General features: G+C 41.8%; 2 protein-coding genes and 1 long non-coding RNA gene across 4 annotated transcripts; 2 read left to right on the forward strand and 1 right to left on the reverse strand.

Annotated features, from left to right (window-relative positions):
* The first annotated feature begins 1,131 nt into the window (after positions 1-1,131).
* On the forward strand, positions 1,132-4,323 carry LOC103827082 (apovitellenin-1-like). Of its 2 annotated transcripts, none has more exons than XM_009102543.3 (4): positions 1,132-1,219; positions 2,626-2,723; positions 3,094-3,253; positions 3,891-4,323. In XM_009102543.3, exons 2-4 carry the CDS (start codon positions 2,663-2,665, stop codon positions 3,988-3,990), a joined length of 321 nt encoding a protein of 106 aa, XP_009100791.1. In that variant the 5' UTR covers positions 1,132-1,219; positions 2,626-2,662; the 3' UTR covers positions 3,991-4,323. The 2 variants fall into 2 exon arrangements, with proteins under 2 accessions (XP_009100791.1, XP_018764633.1); XM_018909088.2 differs by having other exon boundaries at positions 1,153-1,219; positions 2,577-2,723.
* A 3,014-nt stretch (positions 4,324-7,337) lies between these two features.
* LOC127059720 (uncharacterized) lies at positions 7,338-25,273 on the forward strand. The gene is made up of 4 exons (XR_007777808.1): positions 7,338-7,474; positions 8,514-8,603; positions 24,286-24,303; positions 25,104-25,273. It is a non-coding gene; the product is annotated as an uncharacterized LOC127059720 (long non-coding RNA).
* GPR15 (G protein-coupled receptor 15) lies at positions 15,956-18,695 on the reverse strand. Its single transcript, XM_009102544.4, has one exon. It carries the CDS (start codon positions 18,079-18,081, stop codon positions 16,981-16,983), a length of 1,101 nt encoding a protein of 366 aa, XP_009100792.1. The 5' UTR covers positions 18,082-18,695; the 3' UTR covers positions 15,956-16,980.
* Positions 25,274-25,277: the final 4 nt, after the last annotated feature.

Raw genomic sequence — 25,277 nt, forward strand, 5'->3', positions numbered from 1 at the left:
TGGTGACAGGACCTACTGGAGACCCAAGGGGCATGTGGAACATGAGCTATGGGAAAACATTCCCTACAGCAGCAATGCAGCCACTTTCTGACTGGGACTAGGGAGTCTCAGGAGATGTTACCATAGAATCTTAAGAATGGTTTGCATTGGAAGGGACCTTACAAGATCATCTCAACCACCCTGCCCCCGCCTTAGCAGGGATACCTTCCACTAGACCACATTGCTCAAAGTCCCATCCAGCCTGGCCTTGAGTACTTCCAGTGTCCACAACTTCTCTGAACAACCTGTTCCAGTGTCTCACTACCCTCAAAGAATTCTTCCTTCCATCCCATCTAAATTTACCCACTTTCAATTTAAACCTGTTTCTCTTTCTCCTGTCAATACAAGCCTTGGTCAAGTCTTAGTGTTTCTGATAAGAACCCTCTAAGTATTGAAAAGCTGCAATAAGATCTCCCTGCAGCCTTTTCTCCAGACTGAAGCCCCAGTTCTTTCAGCCTTTCCCCATGGGAGACATGTTCCAACCCCATGATAATTTTTTGTGCCACTCAGGATCCACTCTTAACAGCTTTGTGTATCTTGGGCTGGGAATCCCATAGCTAGATGTTCCTCCTGGTAAGTTCACGGAATTCACAGAATGACTAGGTTGGAAGAGACTGTAAAGATCATCGAGTCCAACCCATAGTTTTGACAGCTGTGTCAGGTGTATTCTCATCTAGTCAGCCTGTGCACAGGGAAAGAAGCGTGAGAGGAGTGCGCACCACTGTGCACCATTTGGTTAATGCATTTGCTGTAAAAGGAGAGGAAACTGGTGTAACAGCTGCAGGTAAGTGCCAACAGTCAGAGCAGTGGGGTTAGAGCACAGGAAGAGTGGGAGCAAAATTTAGCCCAGCTCTAGCTGCTATTAATGTGAGTTTGGTCAGTTTATGAAAGGGGCCTCTATGACATGGTTGCTTGCAAAAGTAGGGGGCTCAGTGACCCAGAAGCTGCCTTTCACATCTCTTGGGCTCAGGTCAGATTGACCCTCCATTGCCAAATCTCAATAACAGGTCCAGAGTCCTCCACAGCTTCTTGCCTGTCCCACTGAGCATGCTTGCAAAAGAGCAAATGGGGAAACAAAGCAGACCTTTGACCCCTTGCTAACACTATATTAGCTCTGCATAAATGCCGGGGTCTCAGATGAGCACCTACCTCAGCCTGAGAAAGAGAGAAAGCAGAACAGGTAAGAGCTGAACTCTGTGCTGGGTGGTTTGGACTTTGTGACTGGTCTATCTGGCTCATAGACAAGTGAGTGGAGATTGCCTCATCTCCTACTGTGAACCAAAGTGTGAGCCCTTCTCACGCTCCATAGCCAGGAATGGTGCTGAAATAGAGGAGGGTGTGGGAGTACCTGGGGTCACGTGCTCTGAAGCTGAGTGACGGATAATCCGTAAGACACTCATAGGAGGGTCAAACCCATGGTGGGAGTTTCAGAGTTTCAGTGTTGGGAGATACATAACCTTTTCCCAGGTGCCTTCGCCACAGGGACTGCCGGTTCTAAAGCGGGTAAGAGCATCTGTTCATGCTCCTGGGAAGCAAATTTCTGCCTTTTGTGTATGTGGAGAAAAACTGGCTCTGGGATTAAAAATCAAGGAAGAGTAATAAAGGAGCAACTGTGCAAACATCTCGTGAACTGGGTGGTAGCTTTTGGAGGTAATCTGTGCAGAAGGAAATAAAAATGGATGGAAATCTCCTTACTGAGGAATAAGATGGAACACTGACTTGTAACCACCTGGTACAGGATTTAGCAAAGCATTCACATATAATAGACTTCTGGCCAGTTTTGCCTTTGCAATTCCTATGTTCAAAGTTTCATTCATGTTCCTCTGAGTGATGCAGCCCCCTAATTGGGGGCATATATAAATTTTAATTTCTAAACACCTTTTTAAATACAGAATGTTTGGAAGCTTGTTTAGATGTAATTTCATATTTTCAGTGTGCCAAGTAGCAAATTCTGACTTTTTTAAAAGACAAAAGTAAAGGAAGTCAGATGAAGCTAAATTTTGCATTCACTCTCTTTTGGGAACTTGTTCTGCTTAGGCTTCTGTCTGCTGCATTAATCCCAGAGTGAAAAAGACAAGCGAACCTAGTTAGCTACTTGGGACTTTCCTCAACTAAAGCAAGAGAAAGTACTCAGATCACTGAGTCACTAAGATGATCATTGTATGTAATGTACTAACTAGCACAATGTTCTTTAGAGCAATTTATCAAAACAAATAAAATGAAGAAATCCCACAATATGATTTTTTCAGTTGTACTTAGGCATTTTGGAAATCGGTTCTGACTTCTAACACTTTTACTGGTTTGTTCAGTGCTGAAACAGGATTTTAGATCTCATATAAAAGAACTAGCTTAAACTGCCCATATTTCTTAGAGCTCTGAAAGTTATTATTGTGGATATTTTTGAATATACAAAGAAAAGGACAACATTTTTATACTGCCTTTTCCTCACTTCTTCAGAGGAAATGCACATGAACTTTCTGTTTTTGTCTTCATTTATTGGTTAGGTTTGTTGCAAAAATTTGGTGTTTAACCAACAGGTTTTATTTCTCTGAAAACAACCCAAACACTGTATGCTGATTCCTGCAGGTCTCTCTGTGTAGAGAGCAGAACTGGTACTCAAACCATGCTGCAATCCAGGGCATTGGTGATAGCTCTGATTCTGCTCCTTAGCACCACTCTCCCCGGTAAGTCTGAAAAGCTTTGCTGTTTGTCTGAGACAAAGCTCAGCTCTACAGTTTCTCACGCATCATGAAGTAGGAATGAAGCCAAATAATTCAGTTGAAGACCATGAATACACAGTGCTTGGCAGTGTGGAACAAGTCAGTAGAGACCTGGCATGAAAACTGCCCATATTGGGTGCAAATGCTCTGCCATGGAAGGTCCATGACTTAGATACCCATGACTGGGTGAAGAGAGGGTGCTGAATGCTGGAGAGCAAATTCTGGGAGAGGTTCTGAATCTCAGAATTTCAAATCTCTTCCCCTGCAGCTGGGGAAAAATACCAGATACACAAGAGACATGAGAAACCTCATGGGGTTTTGCTTTTTTTCTCAGAAGTGCAGTCAAAGTCCATCTTTGAGAAAGACCGTCGTGAGTTGCTGGCCATCCCTGAGACTATTGCATCTTACTTCTATGAAGCTGTGAACAAGGTGTCCCCTAAAGTCAGCCAGTTCTTGTTGGATACTGTCCAGAGTCCAACAGTTATTGCGGCCAGGTATGGAAAGCTCTGTACTAACACTCCAACAGCCATGTGTGAAAAGGGAGAGGGAGGTGTGGGAGAAAGAACAGACTCATCAGCTATCCCTGTGGGGAGATCCGAGGGGAAATTAACCAGCAACCAAAGCCTGATGTACCAAGGGAGCAAGGTGCTGGAAGGGGGAATGAGGTGATACGGTCTGCTGGTGAAAGCTCTTCCCAGGGAGGCACATTGTACACAGTGTTCACAGGGATGACAGGTACTGCTCTTTATCGACAGGTAGTGAGGGAGGAGGTTGCTGGCTGGTGGGAAATCAGCTCCTCTGGAAGGGTGCTGCAGTGCTGTGAGGGGCTGAGTACTCAGTGTGCCAGGATCACTTGATGCAAATCACAGACCTGGCTCTAGCTGTGCATATGTCTTGCTCAAGGTAGGGGAATGAGTTTCCTCACAAAAGGAAAAGCATGATCACCCTAGAGACAGTTTCATGTAACTCACGGCACACATGTACTGCCTATTCCTGTCTTCTGAGGAAAACCCCTCTAGGACTGCCAAGGAGCTTTGCACTCCTGGTGACAGCCAGAGTGGTAACTACAGCAGATGGGAATTACCCTCACATACTTGTGTGTCTTACCACATACTCTGTTGTCTCCTGCAGACAGAGAATCGCCAAAGAAGCAACTAAAGTCAGTATAATGTTTGAACAGCTGGTTGAAAAAATAAAGAACCTGTGGTACACAAGGATCCTAGGCTATTAGCCAAATGAAGACAAGTCAGCATTTCCTGATGTGAGCATGTAACACCTCCCAGTGTCCTCTTTCCCCCTGCCCTCCTACGGACCAAGATAAGTCAATAAGACAGAATCGATGCTCCTCTTAATGCCACTAGAGGGAACCCACCTTCAAAGACCAAAAGATGGAAGGCGTCTGCTGAAGGCATCTGCTGAAGCCTCCCCAGAAAAAAATCAAGCAGCTGGGCACAGGGACGGCAATATAGAGATTCTTCTGTAGCCAAATCTTGAAAATTAATTCCTCCTTGGTCATTGCCCCTCTAATAATAAAAAAAAAATGTTGGTTGTTACACTTCCTTAAGTTTATTGTTTGTATTGACCATTATGGCATCTGACTTACCTTGGCATCCCATTCTGCTGAGAATGTAGCTGTGATTCACAAAAAGTTTTTGCAGGCAATGCTAACAAACCCTGGGTGTTCAGGCACTTTTAACTAAGCTCAGATTTTTCTTGGGTGGAGGAGGAACTACCTGAGCATCTTTCAGAGTAGCCATAACTGACTGTGCTCCTTGGGTAGGAGGGAAGCAAATAGGTGCACCTGTATCACGTGTCTGAAGATTCCAGATAATTTGGGAAAACAAGTGTCAGTAAATTGAACTGTCCATCAACCTAAACTGGACTTTGGAAGTATGTCTCATTAGTCAGAGAGGCTACTGAATGAGCTTTTCCAAAGGAAAAATGAGTGGAAAATTTCTCACTATCTTGACCAGTTTATTAGAGGGACCTATGCCTGGCACTGTGTATGAAGACCTGGCACTTCCCCATCAGTCCTGTGTAACTGCATCAGCCCAGATGCCCACACTGGACAGAGAAATCTATTTTCTTTCTCATTAAGCAAGCAGAAGCAAGTAGGCAATATTTCTGAAGTCACAATAGGAGACTGTGGCATAGGCTAAAGCAAACAAATATTTTTGTTGTTTTGTTTTGTTTCTTTAGTTATCAGTCAGATCAGCTATAAGTTTGCACCTAACCACTTGCCTGGAATAAAATCCCCTCATTCTCCATTTTCTTTGTCTCAGCAACTCATTTTTACCGTCTGCAATCACAATGAAATCAGTGTCCCCATGCAGAGCAGCAAGTTCATCCTTCTCCGATGGCTTCACCAGTTCTGCAGAGATGTTTTGCAGGTTTATTTATTGCTGCTCATATTTCTTAGACAGTCTGTGCTTCTCTGGCCCAATGAACAAACATGCATATGTATTACGTAAATGGACCTGTATTTAGGAGGAGATTCAGAAAAGCAGATGTTTTGCTGATAAGAATATTTACCACATGAAAAAGCCAGGTCCTTTAGCTCTTTTGCTACAGGGATGACTTCCTTCCTGCTTGTTTCCCATATGTCTGTTCAATCTTTTTTTTTCCCCCTAAATATGACACTTAAAAGGAGAAGCCCTACAACTTAAATTCTCTCTTGTCCCAAGGAATAAGTCACCATTCTGTATTTTCTCAGAATAGATCTTGTTCTTCTGGCATTTCAAAAGTACTTCTTTCTGACAGAGTGAAAGTCATGAGTATATGAAAGAGCCTGAATATTCTCTTAAAAATTTGGTGTCCTGGAAATTGGCATTTCAGCCTGTTCAATCTACTTGTCTGCACTGCCAAAAAGACTAGGAAAAAGTTTGGAAAGTATAGGGGTCCTCATGTAGCATTTTGAGCCTGTGTGTGACTTCACCAATGCAACCCAGTGGTGTTGCTGTATTGCATCACTGCACAGCCGGAGCAGCACAGTAGCTGGTATGAATTCTGTGCTAAAACATTAAAAGTCAACATTTTGTTAAGTGCACTTAATTTTATCTTTTTGATTCTTTGCAATATGACCTCCAGAAAATCCAAGCCAGATGAATCCTGAACAGCAGTTTGATGTCTGATTTTAGCAGATGGGCAAAACAGAATCCGACCATAGATCTCTGTGTTTGTTTGTACTCAAGCTCCTGACCATGTAGTTAGTTATCTATGCATTTTTATGCTTGAAAAAAAACAAGTAGAAAACCTTCCAGGTAGTTAATCTCTTGTACAATCTACAACGTGGGGCAAGCTATGAAGAGCAAAGTAGATAACCTTCCACTGCCACTTCTACCCCTAAAGGATGTTACCAGCATCCCTTAAGACAGAAACTAGCAGCTGAGACAGCATTCAGGCTGGGATTAGGTAGAGGGAAAAAAGATTTTTATCCCAAAAAGGACCCTGGAGCAAATTCGTGGGACATTTTATATCTCAGTGTTAAAATATTTCATATCTACTCTCAATTCTCAAGTGGAATAAACAAGTTAATCTGTAATTTCTTTTAAAAATATGTACAGAAATCACTTCCCAAGTGATGCCTGTCACAGAGTTCACTGAGTGCTTCAAGATTCTTGGAGAGGCTTCGTAAGTGAAGCATTCATTTCAGCGAGATTCGAGTCATAGAAACTTTCTTGTTGAGTAATTATCATTCACTTTGCAGATTTGGAAAAGCTTGTGGTGTAACTGGTTCAACTGAGGCAATTAACATAAAATTATAAGAAATGTCAAATTTCTGTTGTTTTTGAGATGGGGGAATAACCCCTTGGGTGTTCATGATTTCTGCAAAAAAAACCCTTTCTTGAAAAGTATTTATCATGGTGGGTACTTTACTCCATTTTCAGTGGCTCAGATTGTTGATGGCTTTTACACTTCCTAGCTCCCCTCCTCTCTTCAGGGTTTGGAAAAATCACTACTTAATGCTAAGGGACCGCAGGCCTCGGCTCTGTGCTGCTTTGAGAAGTGGTTGCTGCCCTTTCCGACGAGCAGCCCAAGTCCTTCTGCAGCAGAGAAGTCCAGCGCAGGATGTTTGAGAAGACAAGGACTGGAAAAAATCTTGTAAAATATTTGAAACTTCCGGCTGGTACTCACACCTACACACATGCAGACATTCCATCTCAGTACCGCAGTTTTTGTCCCCTGGTGAGGGCCGTGCGGTCAGGCACAGCGAGGGGAAGGAGCAGGATGAGACGCTTGAAGCACAGTAAGACCCAGAGCGGACATAGTTCTGAGGGCTCTGCCCTTCCCCAGGGGCTATTGGCAAAGAGGCTTTCCCAGATTTTTAACGTAAACGCCAAAATCACAAACGGGGTGCTGTGTGTGCACGGGTGCGTGAAGTCAGTAAGGAAAAAAGGGCACAAGGGTGCAGCGGCTGGCTGCGGGGGCAGCGCTCCCTGCGGAGGGGCTCGGCGGGACAGCGGGAGCCTTGCGTGCCGGTCGGGCGGCCGGGATCAGTCAGCGCCCGCTCCCTTTCGCTCCCCGCCCGCCGTGCCGGCCGCAGGGCGGGCGCTGACTCAGAGCGCCACCGCCGCCGCCGCCGCTTCGCACGCGATGTCGCCGGGTCCCCTCATCCCCCGCGGCCTCCGCCGCCGCATAGGGAGCGCAGGCACGCTCGGGGAGCGGGAGCTGCCTGGGGAGGACAAGGGGTACCCAGCCCGGCAGGGGATGCTCGGGTAGGCGGGAGTCGGGCGGGACTCGGGCGGGAGTGGCTGGAGGAAGGGAGGACCAGTTTCCCAGCCATAATCCCACTCTTTGGTGAGGCTGGGACAGGTAAATTCCCCCCTACTGGCCGCCTGACCCCGTGGAATGGGAAGAGTGTTTCGGCATGGGCCGGGCTGGGGCTGAGAGGCTGCAGCTGGGCCGGCGTTGGGTGGGGAGGGCTTGAATGTTGTTTCCGTAATACACAGAAAGTTTTTCTCATGTGTTTGCTCGCTTACCTGCGTGCTCACCCGAGAGGTGGGGTGTCCTTTCATCTGGGTGTGCAGTGACCACGCTGTGCTTTGCAGACATAGTTTTTTGTAGGGGAGAAAGGGTGTGCCCGGTTAGATGATCCCGTGTTGCAGATTTCTTTATGGTTAGATTTGGGGGCGATATGCGACTAGGCCAGTTCTCTATGTGTTTATTTGTGAAATGTTTCCTAAAGTGTTTCTGGGTTTGCTATTCAAAAACCCAGAAAACTGCAGCATAAGTCCAAGCTAACTGTTTTGACAGTGTCTGTTTTAAAACTGCTTTATTAAAGTTTCTCAGTGCCATAACATCGTGGTGTTCAGATGTGCACCACAGCATCAGGTACATCTCGTGCCTCGTGGGAGAAGCATTAACCTGCTCACTGCCATACAGGAATGTATCTGAAAATGATTTAAAGAACATTTGCAATCAACCATGACATGCACTGATTCCTGAAGATCTTAACAGAAGATATGTTTACAAGTATAGCTGTTGTACGTGTCAGTAAAGAGCACAGATCATTTATATTCACTTTATATTCACCTATCTTCAGGTTTACAGTAGCATCCTTGTTAAATGGATTCAGATGTTGGTTTTGGGGCTAATTTATTCTCAGTTCTCTTGAGAGAAAAAAAGTTCGGATGTGAGGGAAAATGTGTGAGTGACTCAGTGTTTGAAAACAAGTGGATTAAGTTTTCTGCTTAGAAAAAATACTTCAGGACAGTTATTTTTTCCTGATTGTGACATTTTCTCTTCTTTCCATAGGCTTCATTGTCTCTTGCATTTCTTGGGGGTGCCTGATGTTAAAAGTCAGTGAAGGATTGCTGTTTTGGAGTGGAGTACAGATCCTCCCAGGTAACCTTCCCTTCAGCAGCGGCTTCCAAATGCTGTACTCAAATTGGATTTGATACTTGGAGGGCACAGGACTGTAAAACAGCCAACGTGGCTGTGTGACCTGCAGGAGTAATCTCTTCTCAGCTGTGGTCAATTAAATCCCAAGTTTTGTTGTTTTGTTGTTTTTGGTTTTGTTTGTTTTCTTTTTTTTTTAAGGAAGGAAACCCACATAAATCAAACCTTTTTAATGGCCACTGGCAGTTTTGTCCTTAGTTTAATTCTGCCTTTTGTCAGTTAAACTGCCACTGAGGCTGTTGGCTAATTCAGCCTTTTAGGTTGCCCATATTTCTGAGCTGCTTTGCTCAGCATGAAAATGGGAAGTGTCCTATTTCTTCTTTTTGGGTGGCAAAAATAGTTGGAGCTACATACAATTATTTTAGCAATCTAAGTAACTAATTAATCCTTTTCTGGTCAGGAAAAGGCTTGTGGTTTTTAGATTTCAAATGAGCTTTTACTATTCTAATTATAAATTTGACTTGATAGAAGTCCTATTTTGTAAAAATAACTGGTAGATTTTTCTGGAGGGAGAAAATGATCATTTTATTTGGAGTTAACCATTTTTCCAAATAGTACTTTGATACCCCAGAAAAATAAAATCTATTATATAAAATCAACATATGTATACATGACATGTAATACTTGACTCTTTATTGAGAAGCAACGCTTCATCCAAAACAGTCATCAATCTGATTAACTGTGTTTCACAAATGTTCTTTGTTCAGAAAAACTCCATTCTTCTTTGGACTTCTTAATAGCAGTTAGGTTTAAAAATTTTCCACTTCAGTTGTAAGTGCCTTTTGCTCCATCATATATTATTGAGGAGGGCTCACTGTGGGGGTGAAGGAGTGAGGAAAAAAAATATTTCTCTGTTGAATTGACTCACCATAGGTCAATAATTTTTGCCAGCTTATGCGCAGTATTAGAAATATGGTGCAGGCAATTGTCATCTGTAAACCTAGAGAAAAATTCTTGTATCAAAAGACAAGAACAGTAGGCACTTACAGAAGTTTTTTGGGCAGATCATTGGCAGCTATCCACCATAGAGGGCTGACAGGTAATGCAGACATTGCAGACTCCTGTCATAACACATAAAATCAAAATATGGAGCACAAATGCAGAAAGTACTTCAGTTCTTACCATGCATTTTCCCCCACAGAGTACCAGGGTTTATAACTGACTCCCTTGATGAAGCAAATCTCAGACCTGACTTAAAAAACTGAGTAAATAAAAAACCTGGTTTTGAAGCACCTAAATTGGTTTGTGGCAGTATGGCTGTTTCCTGAGTGGACTGACTATGTGTGATACTAATAGATGGTTATATCCTCAAAACCCTTCAGCTTTTCTTTTAAAGGAATGTTTATTTCCCTTCCAGTGTGTATAAGGAAAGCCTGTGGTAAATGGTAAACCTACTAGTTCAAAACCAAGTAACAGGAACCTCTGAATATATTTGGCATGGCATCTCATGATTTTCAGTTAATTTTGTGAGTCCTGAGGATAAAGAACAGCTACCTACCCTTGACAGATACGTGTGAAAAATAATCTGTTAAGTGTGTGCTTTTAGTGAACCAGATGATTGCCTGCAGTCTTCTCCAGCTGTGCTGGTAATGGCACTTGTTAGAGCGTGAGTCAGAACAGAAGCTTGCTTTTTTCAGATCAAAAGGAAGAAGATGCATGCTCCATGAACATGAGGCACTCTGTGTCAAAGCCTGGTAGTTATTCTGGAGCTGTTAGCCGACACTTCAGCTGCTGTGTTTTAATACCAGAGTTTTATCCTGTCCTTACAGTCATGAGAGAAGAGCAGGGAACAAAGGTGCCTAAAGCAGAGAACATAGATGCCTAAATTACTGTGACCTTGCCCTATGCTTCATCCAAGTTGCTTGAAGGCACTTTAAGGAAGGTGCAGCCAGCAGCATAGGAAACCCAGTCCAGCAGCACAGCTGGGAGCACTATTTGGATGGCTCCTCTCTCTATGTGAGGCCACAGAATTATGAATTTCATGGGTCTTCAGAGCTTTTGGAGATGAGTCATTAGCATGAATTCTAGGAGAAACACTAATCCACCTGGGTTCAGTGTTGGGTAGGTAGTTTATGAGTTAGGCTATTAGTCTTCTCAGCCAGCAAAACCCCAGCTTTCTTGAAGTTAGTCATACAAAATTCCAGTTGATTTTCAATAAAACCTGCAGTTTCCATACTGACAGTAATTACTTATTTGGACAACAGTGGAAATAAGGACTAATAAGCATCATCAGTCTAGTTGCACCAGTACTTAAAAATTAGAAGGGTAGGAGAGTTACCTCACCTTTATGAATCAGCAGGGATTTTAGACATTTTTGATAGCTTCAGGAAGGTTGCAGCCTCTTGAGTGGCTGTGCAGAAGTGTGTGTCACGGCACCCTCAATGAGGTTGCCAAAACGCGACTCCTGGAAGCTGGGGGATTATAAGGGTTGCTCAAGGTTTATTCTCTTCTCTAGCTCTAGATTTTTCCAAAGCCTTTCTCTCTCTTCTGGTGAGACATCTTGAAAAAGTTTTTAAATTACTTGGTTGTGTTCCTAAGTGGTCAGAAGTACCATGTTCTTTGACTAGATTTCATAACGTCTGACACCCCATCTAGACCTGAGGTTTTGGGCGCACCACTGCACTTCTCAGTGCATTTGTGGCCCTCTTTGCTTCTCAGCACCTTTCTATCCACAGTGTCCTGGCTGGTTATGAGGAGAGCAGAGGTTTCTGAATGTATCTGTGTCTCTTGAAAGCTGCCAGCCTTCTACTCTTACTTGCAACACCTTTTAGGCAGCGTGATTGTACCCATGGTGGGTAACTCCCACAGCTTCAAACACAGGCAAAAGCAAATACGCACCTGCTGTATTCTCTCTTTTCTTTTTTTTAAAATGTTCTTTTTTTCTTTTTTTTTTTTTGTAATGGCTTGCATGTTTTCTCTGTGTGAGGCATGGGTAGAAGTTTCTGTGGTTCCCAGAGGCTGACAGGGGAGTGGGTGACAGGGGAAATGGTGGTTGTAAGTCAAGCAGTTGTTTAGGCAGTGAACAGAGGGAAGTCACATGAGTGGTCAAGTCAGGTGCATGGTACCATATATGGCAAACATTTGTGCTGTATTTAATTGTCCATGGTGTTTCTCAGTGCAAAAGCTGCTCTTTGCATTTCAAGTTTGACTTTTTGGACATTTTGTGTAACAGTTTTAAAGCTAGACTGAAAATTTTGATGGATTTTAAAACCACTGACCAAGTTTCATTCTCTGAGCAGATGCCTCACAGTTTCACAGTCTGGTTTTCTTCGCCTCAAGTTGAGGGTTAAAGAAAGGGCATTCTTTGAGAAACAGCTGATCTTTTATATTCATAATAACTAATTTTATCAATGGAGAAAGAAAGAGGGCATCAGATTCTGGGAACTCCATTGCACAGTAAAAGAAGGTTGGCTTTTTTAGCTTTTTTTTCCAGAATTGACTAGTAACTTTTGGATGCATCCTGTTATTTCCTGATACTCTTGAATCCACTTTGCTTTTGAAGGATCTGCTTTTTAGAAAGGGAGTAGTCACCTTTTCTTGATATCAGTGCTAATACAAATGAAAGCCTCTGAATTTACCTTGTGGGAAGCATATTCTTTGAGATAGGATTCTCACCTTACCTTCTCTGTGACCTACTCTAGTCCCCAAAGCAGCTAAATTTAGTCCAAAATTCAATAGAAACATTTGCCTTTTCTTTTTTGAGATCTGTTGCTGAGTTGCCTCTTGTAAAATCCCATGTACTCTAGAAAATGTGAGAAGTAAACAGCAGAGGATGTTATTATAAACTCACTTATTAGATTTAGTGGGAGATTCTGACTAAGAATGTGGTCTCTTACTAATAATGAAACTGTTTTGAAGTTGAAAATATATATTTTGGTCACAATGCATTATTTGGATGATTGATATTGATCATGTTGGCTCTCAAACCAAAGTGGCCTCAGTTTCCAAAGCTGCTGCAATCTGTTCAGAAAGATAAGTGACGTGAATTGGCAAAAAAGCCCCTACTTTTCAACTCATATTTTAAAAAAAATAAAAAATGAACACAGCCTCAGTTTGGGCAGCAATTTTTTACCAGCTCAGAGGTGGAAGACTGCCTTTCTTCTTGAAGGCTGTTGGTTTTTAATCCACTTGCTTTTATATCTCCTATATTTTGCAATCTTTAACTTCATTATGAGCTCAAGTCTTAGCTGCCCAGATGCCTGGGGCCAAAACCCCTCTGTCATTTAGTGAGACTGGTCTATTCCAAAACCTCCTCTCACCTGCAGCAAGACTCCAGCAGTGTACTGAACACCTGCACCTGCAAACCGAGCAGCTGTTTGGGTTGTTATTGAGACCTAGAGTGCGATAATTGCAGGCTTTATGGTACAATATTAAAATGTTAGATGAGATACCGTGGACCCTTTCTGATTTTCTAGAGGTTCCCAGCCACTTCTGTGGGTGACATTAGGTAGCATTGTAATTACTTCTGAGGCCATTTAACTCATTGCCAGTTTCCATCCGTTGTGGATTTAGGTAGCTCTTTCTTTGCTCCTCTTCATGACCTGATCCCTTTCTCTGACAATATGCAGAATGCTGACATATTTGGTAAACAGCCTGAGGTGATGGATTTTCCATTGCAGGATTGTGGGTGTCTGCTTTCTGTTCTTCATTTGCTGCAAAATGTTCTCCTTAACTGGGTGAAGCCTTTTAATCCAGAAAAGAATCATAGAATTATTTTGATTGGGAAAGACCTTTAAGAACATTGAGTCCAAGTGTTTCAGTTAGACATTTTGGGACACATAATGATTTGTACTCAAATCAGTTTGCAAATCTACTCACAAGTTCCTGCTGACCTCAAGAGCAGAAGTGATCCTGCAGGGATAACAAATTAGTATTCCAGTAGTAACGGTCTATCTGTTAGGAATATGTGTAAGTGTCCCCACCCACGAGCTGACATCTCTTTGTACAATATGCTCTGCAAGCACCTGAGGAGAAAACCTCATATATATCATTGCAACATTTTACAAAGTCAGGAAATATTCTTTTTGTAGTCCACCCTATTAGAAACCTGAGGCACAGACAGGCTGCGAGGGCTTTTCTTCCCACCAGTCTAAAGGAGCCAGCACAAGAAGGTGCAGATGAAATCTGGATGCATCTAAGTCAGTGGAAGTTCTCCTCTTGGCTTCCAAGAGCCAATCTTCACTGCACTACTTGTGGAGGGTCAGTCGACACCGTGTCTACACCACTTTTCTTGTTTTGAGGGCTGCAAGTTTGCCCTGCTTATTCTTGGTCTGAGGCTATTCCCTGTGTGACTTTTTCCTCAATCTTCTGCAACTTGAAGTTCCATTTAGCAGTGGAGCAGTTGTTGGTGTTAGCACATCTGCTGCTGAAATTAAGGTTGCAAAAATTCTTTGCCTATTTAAGCAAGCATCAGGTCTGGGTACAATTTTTCTTTGTGCTGAAATGAAATACTTTATTTCTGAAAATTTCTGATTCATTCAAGCCAAAATGGAGACCAAGAGACATATCTAACAGGATCCTGATTTATATGAAGAAGAAAAGGCACTTCAGCTTTGATTGTGCACACCTCAAGAAAATGCACACCAACCTCTAGACTGGGGGTGGTACTGGTGGTGTAGTTGTTTTCATTAAAAACCGCAAAGGGTCCTGATTTAATTCTAAGGCAATATAAAAGCATCTCTGAAATAATGAAAATGTTTGTGGAATGGGCAGATGAATGTTTCCATCCCGATTCACTGACAGGTTTTCTAGCAATGCTTTGCTACTTTTTCATGACTACGAAAGCAGAAGTTAGATTACAAAAGGCCAAACCCTATTTATTAGCTGCAGTCATACTGGATTTATTTTAAAACAATAAATGTTGTGTGGGGAAAAAGCCCAATGCAAATTACTTGCTAAGGTCTTTGGCAAGTGTCATATCAGAATTGCACTATTTCCATTTTACATAGCAAACCAATTTACTGTCATTCAATTCTTTTAACATGGAGAAAATAAGCATCCTGTTAATTATTCAAGTTTACCACATTAAATACTTTCAATCACAATAATTTTGGTATCATCCCAAGATATGTAAGTGCCAACAAACAAATAATAAATGTTAATATGGAATATTAAAAGTTCCTGAGGTAAAGCTATTCAAGTATAGGTTGTCTTTTCTTTAAATAAAAAAAAAAAATTGAAAATAATATTTACCATGTATTGAAAGTGCCAAATGATCTGCAGTTCACAAGAAAATAAATTATGCTAATTTGGGTAAAAGACTGAAAGAAACTGGCAAGTTTTCCTTTGCTGAAATAATTGTCTCATATATTTTAATTCTTTGCTCATGTGGAGCATTTCCTGTGGCATTTATACATGATTCTCCTCAAGCCTGACAATATTTATCAAGTTTATTTGTTATTTTCCAGAAACTAAATCTTTAGGCATGAGATCTTGGTGGATCTCCTCAGTAATTTTTCCAATTTGATCTGGTGTTTTGAAGTATTAAAAAAAAAGAAGGAAAGAATCCAACAGCTCTAACTAGAATTATTTAAAGTCTTATGGATTGGCTATATTCCGAAGTATTGTAGTGCTTTCAGCGGGGACCGAGGAAATAATGAACAAGTCTGACTTATTGGTTTTTTCTACAATAAAAATCATATCTTAGTTGAAAGGCAAATCTTAGGCTTATTTTTTTCCCCAAAAAAAAAGGGTCTCTTGTTATACACTTGTAATGATAGAAAGAAGATAAGAGATTGAGGAGAGACAGCAGTTTCTGAAGGTCACTACAATTAAATTTAAAACCTTATAAGTTTAAGATTGGAACTGACACTGGCCTCATTCTCAAACACTGGCAGGTCTGGGAAGAGTTGATGCCCTTCATGCAGCTGTAAGCCTGAAAAAGGAGTTTGGCAGTTAGGTGGGGGTGGGAGGGAAAGCCTGTCATGTGGAGGAAAAAAACCAAAACCTTTTAGAAGAGGTAGTGAGGGAGGAAACAAAGGCATGCAGTGAAGGGAGGGGAGAGCAAAAAGCTTGTGTGTCTCAGTGATACCCTCGTTTTAGTATCCCACTGTGTGCCAGAGAGCACTCTGCCACCAGCAATTGCTGAAAGACACTTCTGCCTCCCCTGAACCTGCAGAGCCAGCTCTCCACCTGCTCTGCTAGCCAGTGGTCCAGTGTGGAACTGGCTGGGGAGCTGGGCAGGGTTTGCAGGTTTCTGGGTTTGCACTGCCCTTGCGTGAGATCTGCTCTTGTTTCTCTGCAGACATTAAACAGCTCAACTGTTCAACAAGGTTCAATGCAAAATGCAAATACCAGGATTTATTTGTAACACTCAAAAGAGTTATTCCCATTTACAGTCGTTTAGAAAATACAGAGGAGTGAAAAGCCATAGTGAATGTACACATCAGAGGGATGCCACTTCCATTGTCCAGTCTCCAGGGTTTTTTTCCTCTACTGTCCAGTTTTTTCATGAGCTGTGTTAGCTGACATAGCTGTCTTCCCTTTGAAGCCTTTAAGCAGGTTTGCAGGTGTGTAACCTTTCACTCTAGAAATCACTCCTTAGTAGAAGGCAGTGACTCTTGAGTTCTGACCCAAGCAATCAGAAATTGTATCAGGTCCTCAAAAAAGTCTTAAAAAGCACAAGTGTGCTTTTGTTGGTCTTGTTTTCTTTAAGAGAAAGGTTAAGTGCAAGGTTTTGCTTGTCTCCTGGTCTCTCTGCCTTCAAATTCTGTTTTTTTCTAAAATTCGAGGGGCTAAGCACTTTCATTATTACAATTAAACCCAAAGATTTAATGCTGTAATAAGAAGCTGAGACTTAAAATGCACAAGATCGAGTTATGAGAACTGGTAACACACAAATTCATTGAAATATTGGATTTTTAAGTTCAAAAAACCTCCAAAAACCCAAAATTTATCAGGTTGGTTTGAAGACATTGCACATTACTTGTGGGCAAGCTAGGAACCAGAAAGAAACACCTGGGTTCCTTTTCTTGCACAGAATAAAAACCTGTGTAGGCATAAGTTCAAACCTTGTTTTGGAGAGGCCTTGACTGAATCATATGGTTCTTCTCTGTAGTTTGTAGCACTTGTAGTGGGGTTCCAGCATGAGCATTTGTAGCTATTTCTTGGTATGATGGTTTCACATTCACACCATGCATTGCCACAGCAATCCCTGTGAAGCAATTCTGTAGTTGTTTCCATCTACCTGCATTTAAAAGGAAGCAATATCCCTCCTACCTGAAGCAGTGGTTGCATTACACTTGCACCTGTCTGTTGTTTCTCCTTTTTTTTTCCTGCCATCTTTGGGGGAAGAAGTTCCTTTCTCCACAGTCCAAGCTCACAGTCAGAGGGACACAGAGCGCTTCCTCTTCCTGGTGGCATACTCCCCTGCCACAAAATTGGATAAGGAATGGCTCAGGTGGCTGTCCAGGGTATCAGAGCTGTTGCTGCTCCTTTTCACCCGTGGGCACAGGCACTGGAGCATGGCTCTCCGGATGTAGTTGTCAAAGAAAAAGTAAATGAAAGGGTTGGCACAGCTATTGGCAAAAGCAAAAGGGCTGCTCACCTTCATGCCCAGCTGGGCAACCGTGCCAGAAAAACAGTCGGGCTGCTTTAGGAGACGCAAAAGGGTGGCCATAAGCTTGAAAAGGTTGTAAGGGACCCAGGAGACAACAAAAGCTGCCACTACAATGAAGACAATCTTGATGGATTTTCTCAGTTTCTTATCACGTTTCCCAGCCTTCTGATAGTGCACACAGAGTCTCTTGGTGATGGAGCAGTAAAAGGTTAAGATACTAAACAGAGGGAAGAAGAAGGCCAGGATTAAAAGCATCAGCGACATGATCTGTTTGACTTCTGTCATGGCTTTGTCTGTGCAGTAAGTCTTTCCATATTGCATCTTCAGTTCTCTGGACAAAAGGGTTGGCATCCCTAAGCAGCAGGACAATACCCAGACAGAGATGCAGAGTGCTCCAAAATAGGATCTTGTCCTGATCCGTCGTGCGACAGAGGGGTGCATGATAGCAAGGTACCGGTCAGCACTCATGCAGGTGAGGAGCAGGATGCTGCAGTACATGTTGACTGAGATGACATAGGAACTAGCTTTGCAGAGGAAAGATCCTACCCTCCAGCTCTCGTCCGACACCTCCATGTCCACCCAGAAAGGCAGTGTGATGAGGAAGATGAAGTCAGACATAGCGAGGTTGATGATAAAGATGTCAATCAGCCTCCGGACCCGCCGCTTGAAGATCAAGGCTGCTATCAGGACTGAGTTGCCAACAATGCCCACCAGGAAGACGGCGCTATAAAGGATAGGCAGGAAAGTAGACATATGTTGCAGGTGCTGGTGCTGGCACTGGTCATCGTAGTAGTAGTCGTAGTTGAAGGTGACTGTAGCCATGGATGACAGTGGGGTGAGTTCCATTTCTGTCCCAGCTGTCCTCATCCTCTCTCTGAGAGAGGCTCTGAGCTTCCCCTACCGTGCCCTTCCAGGTCTTCTTTAAAAATATTTTATCAGTGAGCAGGGAGGAGGGGGAGAGCTGGGAGGAGGAGAAAAGCGGTTTTTGTGGGGAGGTAATTTGTACGCTTTTAACCAACTGCAAAGGCAACGAACAAGCAACAAGAGTATCTGATGAGTCAAAACCCTGCCTTCAGAATAAATGCATGGTGGCTTTTTTAAAAATCAGGTTTAGTTTTACTGATTCTATCTCCCTTTTGCATTTTCCAGCTTCAGGTTTTGCTTTTCCTTCAGGTGGAGGGAAGGTAGTTTTTGAGATTCTGAACTTTTTGGTTTTTAGGAAAGTATATTGGTAGTTTGAAGAAATTTGAGATTGTACCAGCTTAAAAGAAACCCGAGAACAGTGAATTCAGGTGCCCCAACCTTTATCTACATTCAAAACATTTTGTATAAATTGCTTGTCAGGGCAAGTCTGACTTTCCTGAGGCTTGGAGGTTTTTACTTTACTTGACTCTTTATGATTGTTGCTTTCTGTTTGAAAGCAATTCTCTCATATGAATATATATAGGGAAAAACATTTAAAACTCCTATATACATTCTGCCCTGTAGCTGGTTGTTCTTTATCAGTCCCAGGTTCTTGGCTGCCCTGCCAGTGCCCCCCTCCTGCCCTGCAGCCCCGCCAATTACCCTAGGCCTGGACTTTCCACACCCAACTTAAGGAATGTATCAGAAACTTCGAGAATAATGTTCCAATTTTTTGTACATTCTTCTGTAATTTGAAACTTGATTTGATGCTCCCATCCCCCACATAGGCTTTATCATCAGCCACAGTCCTGGACTCTAGAGCAGTGGTTTGTTCCTTCTCCTTCTGGCTGCGCAGCCTGCGTGGCTCTTGGGCTGTTCTTATAAACAGTGCTCACTTGTCTTAACGAGCTCTGATTTCCTTCATCTTTCATTTGCAGTATCAGTATTGCTCCAGCTGTGACTTACCTTACAGACAGCCCTTTCAGCATAAATCAAACAGAAATTCTCATTTTTAAAACTACTAAACTCATTGCAGCTTTGTCAGTGCATACTAATTTGAAACCTGCACTATTGGTCTTCATCATCCTTCCTCTCTTCTAAAAATAAATTCATTTTCTCCTTCTTCTCCCTTCCGCCAGCACATTCACAGTCCAGGCAGACCTACAGGATTCTCAGAACTTTGAAGAAATCACCTTCTGGTGTGTCCTCCATCCCTGGGCAGACAGGTTGCATCTGTATCTGTCTCCACATGCAAAGAGCAACTCTAAATAGTGTGCACAGCGAGTTGATCCCTCCAGAGCACTCTGGATGCACTCAGATTCACTCTCCCAGTGCTCAGGTTATGTGCTCCTGTGCAGCAGCTGCCTGGTAGACTTCCAGGCACCTGGAAAAGCAGAAGCTGCTGTAAAATGACTGGCTGCTGGATGGAAGAGAATTTAGGTGGGCACTGGCTCATCTGATATGCTGATATGCTGATAACTAATAAGTACCCACTTATACACAACTGCCTTCCTAGCTGTAGGGCACTAGTGGACTCCAGCTGACTATTTTCATGGAATGTGTAAGCATTAAGTTAGTGAGTGTAATTCAGCCATAACTCTGAAAAAGGCTCAAGGTGTATAAAAACACCACGGCTAAGATTATTGATTTGTATGGCACAGAAGTAAATGTGAATCTGTAATGAATAACAGGCTAAAAATCATCTTCCTGCTATATCAAACTGGGTTGTAAGCATTCACCCTAAAAATCATTATATTCTCTTCTAAGCAAGAGGCAGAGCCTCTGTTCAGAGTAAAAAAAAAAACCTCCACAGATTTGTAAAAGGCCTTGTTGTTATTCTAGAACTAACCTCCTGCACCTGATTGCCTAAAACACAATTCTTATTTTCAGTGAAATGTAAAAGTCTCTTCTGTGGTGATTATAGTGAGTAAGTACTGTTGCTGTGAGTCTTTTTCTGTATGAGAGACTTGTCAGTGGTCAGTTACAGTATGGATTTGTGTGCCAGCTTATTTCTTCCCTGGCAAAGCTGGGAGAAGGAAGCACAGAACCAAACTCCTAAAATTCTTAGAATCAGATTGCGTTTAGGTCATTGCAATTTGCATGCAAGTGACATCAAGTGTAAACCTGCAAGAAAACACAGGCTAAAAATCATCCTCTCACCATCTGAAAAGTACAAAGAATACACAGAGTTTTCAGCCAAGACTTGTGTAAAACTGCCCACGTAGAATACACTTGACAAAAACAATGGTTGATGAATTCAGTGCAGAGGTGAATTTTATGTGATCTTTGCTTATTGCTGCTTCAAGGAATGTGTTTTAGTTTAGTTTAGTTTTGGTTTTTTTCCAAGAAGCACACGGAAATAGAGGCATTCTCTTCCTTTAGTACTAGGGCAGGAGACCAGCTGAACCCTACAGTCAATTCTACACTTTTTTTGCCTCTCTTGCGAAGGTGGATCTACATAATATTTTACTCTGCAGTTAGAATGTAGCAGCTTACAAGCGGTTGCAAGCTTTAGAAATCAGACACAAATTTCTCTTCCCTCCATTGCACATTACTTCATACTCCTTGAAATTCACTCCTTCCCTCTCTGTCTCAGAGCAAACAAAAAAATGAGTAACTTAAAAAAGCTTACAGGCATCATAAAGATACTTTTATGTCTGTGTATTCCTGTGTTTGTGGTTCCTCACTATGTTGTCTCCCTTTAGATTAATAGCCTTACTCACTAAAATAAAAAATTAAATAGTAAAACTTTTCCAACAGGGACCAACTCAACTCTACTGAATTTGCTGGGTATTTCTTGAATGCTCTTCCACATGTGACATTTTCTTATCAGGACAGAAGAGTTGTGAAGATAATCTAAAGCAGTCTTATGAATAATAAAGTGATCTATAATTATCTGGGTGGAGCAGCAGCAGGCATATTTGTCAGTAGTCTGGGGTGTTTTTATGTGATAGTGATTCACTTAGGGAATCATGTAAGGTCTTACTCTTCCCACATCTCTTTTTCCTGAGACAGTGCCAAGCTATCAAAAATACTGAGTACATGGAAATTTCTCTCCTAACACTCCTGCAAAGATATTCCAGAAAGCTCAGGAGGAGGGACTCCATCCTCTCCTCATCCTACTCCAGTATTTTCACAGCATTTTCCTCCTCCCAGGCTTCACCAGATACATGTAAACCGTTTCTCCAAAAAAAATTCTCTGCTGAAGCAACCAGCTACTGGTTTGGCTCAGGTGTATGTTCTTCAGCCTGGGATACCTATCTTGTCCAGCCCTTGATGCAGCTCTGAAAAAAAATGAAGCTTCTGGGTTCTGAGTAGTTTTGAACCTGAGAACCAACTTAACTTTTGTAACCGGACATTCAGAGCAGGTACTGTGATGGTGGCCCTGCATTTGGCCAGATCTGCCTTAGGCTGTGTGTTTCTCCGACAGTTCTGCCTCTCTAAAATGCACCTGTGAGATCTGCCAGGTCAGAGTTTGCATCATTCCTCAAATCTTCCTCACAGGAATGCAGAGCTATTTCCACCAGCAGCAAGGGAAAAGCTTTCATGTCTTTGTTCATGGTTCTGCACTGCCTGTGATACATGTATTGTGGTAGGCAGTCACACAATTTGTGGGGAAAAGATCTGCACAGGAAGTAGGCAATGTTGCTGATTTTCTTTGTTACATACACCACCTCCCCCTTACAAATTTCTGCAATTGAAGCATTTCAGGTAGCAAGGTGTGGGTTTATTTTTTTGTTCTTTTTGTTGTTGTTGTTGTTTTACACCCTCTGTTTTACTGATAGTTTAAATGTAATTTTATTCCAGCTGGTATATGCACTTTTATATAAGCACAGTCATCTAGATAAAATAAGCTACATATCTGTAAATTATTAATAGTGATAAATGCTGAGAAGGACAGAGGTTCATTTGGCTGTAAAACAAAGTATAGTTGTTTCTGAATGATTTTACTTAAAAAACCATGTAAGAAACAGACCTAATTAAAAAACGAAAAAAATCAAAAAGCCTACACTAAATTGGCTGAAACTGTCCTATTATGCTATGGCTAGTTAAAGGCATGCTCAGAAACTTCCATTGGTTAGCCACATGAAGGCTAACCAATGGAAGTTTCATCCCTCAACAAATAGGAAAGGGTGGAACCTATTCAGGTAAAATTGTGGCCACTGAGGCAATGCATCAGGAAGGACTGAAATAGTTTCATGCTGAGAGCAGCGGTCTAAAAAATGCAGTGCAAGAAGAAAATATTTTTGTACACTTACTTTTTAAATATTAATTATTGTTTCTTGCCATTTATCTCATCCTTTTTTAATTTATATTTTTGTGGATGTTTTATAAGGTACATTATATATTGTTGTGGTAGTACATGTATATACTTAAAAAAAAATATTTACATTATTAGGAGTGCCTGCTCAAAAAGTTTTTACTGACAAGGTACACGATAAAAAGGTGTGGAGACCACTGACATAGAGGATGAGTATCATTATAATGCCCCAGTGCTATTCATGGTATTTGGGAGAAGCACATCTAGAAGGTTTTCTGTCTGTGAAAATTATACTACTGTGTCCTGTGTCACAAAAATATTAAAGAAAAATAAAGAAGGCAGAAATAAAACCAGGCAAACTGCATAGAGAGGTCTGAGGGGAATCAGAGGATTTTCTACTCACTCAGGCTGTGTAAAATGCTCATAGATGGTAACTAAAATTGCCCTTTTTATTATTGCAAAGAGAATATTTCTTGTGGGAGGTAGCATCTTGTAAATTAACTTGTAGTTTTGGAAAAAACAGGCAGACTTTTGAATATATTTTCAGGTCTGAATCAATAACTCCTGATGTAAATTTGATATATTAAGAAGGTTTTGTTCTTTTTTCATCCCATATCAGCTTCATTTAATACAGACAGTGCCACCTTTTACAAATGCTGACTTATTTCCTTAGATTGTGAGAACCAAAATTACAGACATTTTGTACTAAACAATTTATTTTTTGCAACATATTGGGGTTTTGTTTTGTTTGTTTTGTTTGCAGCACTCTGATGTTAAACTCTCTGCCTGAGAGGTCAGTAATGCTTGTGATCCAGGTCTGCTAGCACAGATACTTTTTCAAAAAGCAGGAACAGCATTTATGCCATAGCCCTCAGCATTATTCTCTCAGCATTATTCCCTTTGTGCTTGTAAACTTTTTCTTTTAAAACCTTCTCAACTGATCCTGTTTTGTAACTAAACAGATCAACCAGCAGTTCTGCAGAGGCACATGGAGGAGGTGTGAAAGGAAGAGAAAAAAGAAAAAGGATAGTTGTTGACAAGGAATGACCCCGTGCATTCACTTGTAATGTTTTTATTGGCTTATTCTTAGTATATAGAAGGGTATTTTTCCAGCAAAAAGAATCCAGATGAAGTCTGTAGAGAGTATTTGATTATAAGTAAATAAAATGAAAATACATCTCTGTTCCGGATGCTTTTGAGCAGCTGCACATTTCACATTGATCAGGGCAGATCAAGGAAAAAGAAGAGGTCACTGTAGCCTAATTTAATAATGGATGTAGCAGTGGCTGCAAAGCTTTTCAGAATTAATTTTCATTTTTATGAAATTAGATCTTTTAGGAGAAAAACTGAAGATGTGCCAGTGTTAGATAATTCACTGCACTTTAGAGTAAATGGTTCAGACTCTGCTTTTACCACAGCTTAGAATACACAGGGGTTTTGTTGAATATTTTTTCTTTTAATGTTTTCTGGCTTCAAGTTTTGATAGCTTTTCCAGGTATACAGAAAGAAGTTCCTGATTTTTTTTCTTCCTTATTGCTACTACACATATTTTATGGTCATGTAAGTCCTTAGTTCAATAAATGAACTCATTAAATATAAAACTCCTCTTCTATAAATAAAATTGACTGACCTTCTGTGATATATTTCATTGAGAGAGATTTTCTAATTCCTCAGTGATTTTCATATCCCTTTTCAGGTTTATCTCTACTTTGTCAACGTATCAAAACTAGACATGCTATTTCAAAGTCAGCAGCAATTCTAGATGTGATACCACGTCTTTCCTCCTTGTGATTTCTTAGTTTGTGCATCTGAGGTTACAGGAAAGTTGGGGCTTTTTGGCGGGGAGGGGCACTTCTTGGTAGTTGGTACTTCACCGACATTTTTCCTTTTCATTTTTCATTTCCCAGGATAAAATGTTATGTCAGGTAAGTATAGACTCCAGTCTTTGCTTTTAAATTAATGAGTTCATCGATGACCTTATTGAAATGCATGTTTGCTTGCCCCAGCTGCAACACGATCAGGTCACCCTGTCCCAGTGCCTTCTCCATGTCATTATTTACCCTTCCCTCGTGTCATCTGTGAGCTTTATCAGCAATACTCTGCTTTCTTTCAAGTCACTGATAAATATGTCAAGTATTTTGGAGTCCAGGATTAATCCCAGACAGACCCCAAAATATGCCTTTGTAGAAAGTAACGTTATGAGGTGGTGGTGAGACAGCTTCATGTTCCGGAAAGTGGGGCATACAGAGAGAAATTGCTTAAATTAAATGTAATTTCTGATTTTTTTTAAATTAAAAAATTAATGTTGCATCAAACCCAAGAAGTTTCTCCTACGACCGCTTTCACCTTTGCATCCTAGCTGCTAACCTGGCTGCAAAAATGCTCCCAGGCTGTTTGGCGGAGGACATGGGCAGGATAGTTCCCCAGAAGTCCTCAGAGGTGTGAAAGCCTCAGATGTTTCTGGGTTTTCTTCTGAATATTTGCTCGTTTGGAGTTTTTTAAAACCAAGACTGGGTGGGCTGGTCTCTCAGCCATGGTAATTGTTAACCACTTCTAAGAATCCTCTTGTAACTACCGTGGTTTTGGGTACCAGGATGGAGGGAAATGGCCAGCTTGGGGCCAGTGTTGCCAATTTTTGCAATTTTTCCTGACCCCCCCCCCCCCCCCTTACTTGGTGTTTCCTCGAGTTATTCAGCCAGGGTGTCATGTCACCATTTTTTAAAAGCAATCAAGAGAAACAGAAAGAACTAGAAAGGAGGGTGCAGCCAGGTGGGGATCAGCCTCTTCTCCCAGGGAAACAGCGACAGGAGGAGAGGACACAGTGCCGGGAAGGCTCAGGCAGGCCACGAGCAGGAATTTCCCCACACGAGGGACGAGGAGCCATCGGGAAGAGCTGCCC

Source organism: Serinus canaria, chromosome 1, assembly GCF_022539315.1.
Source record: "Serinus canaria isolate serCan28SL12 chromosome 1, serCan2020, whole genome shotgun sequence".
Classification (NCBI taxonomy): domain Eukaryota; kingdom Metazoa; phylum Chordata; class Aves; order Passeriformes; family Fringillidae; genus Serinus; species Serinus canaria.

Excerpts from the sequence above, each read along its gene's own strand:
- LOC103827082 (XM_018909088.2), top strand. The coding sequence starts at position 1,162 with ATGCCGGGGTCTCAGATGAGCACCTACCTCAGCCTGAGAAAGAGAGAA. Across the intron at positions 1,220-2,576 it reads AAAGAGAGAAAGCAGAACAG|GTTTTATTTCTCTGAAAACA; the intron begins GTAAGAGCTGAA and ends TTTAACCAACAG. Across the intron at positions 2,724-3,093 it reads CCTTAGCACCACTCTCCCCG|AAGTGCAGTCAAAGTCCATC; the intron begins GTAAGTCTGAAA and ends TTTTTTTCTCAG.
- GPR15 (XM_009102544.4), bottom strand. The coding sequence starts at position 18,081 with ATGAGGACAGCTGGGACAGAAATGGAACTCACCCCACTGTCATCCATG.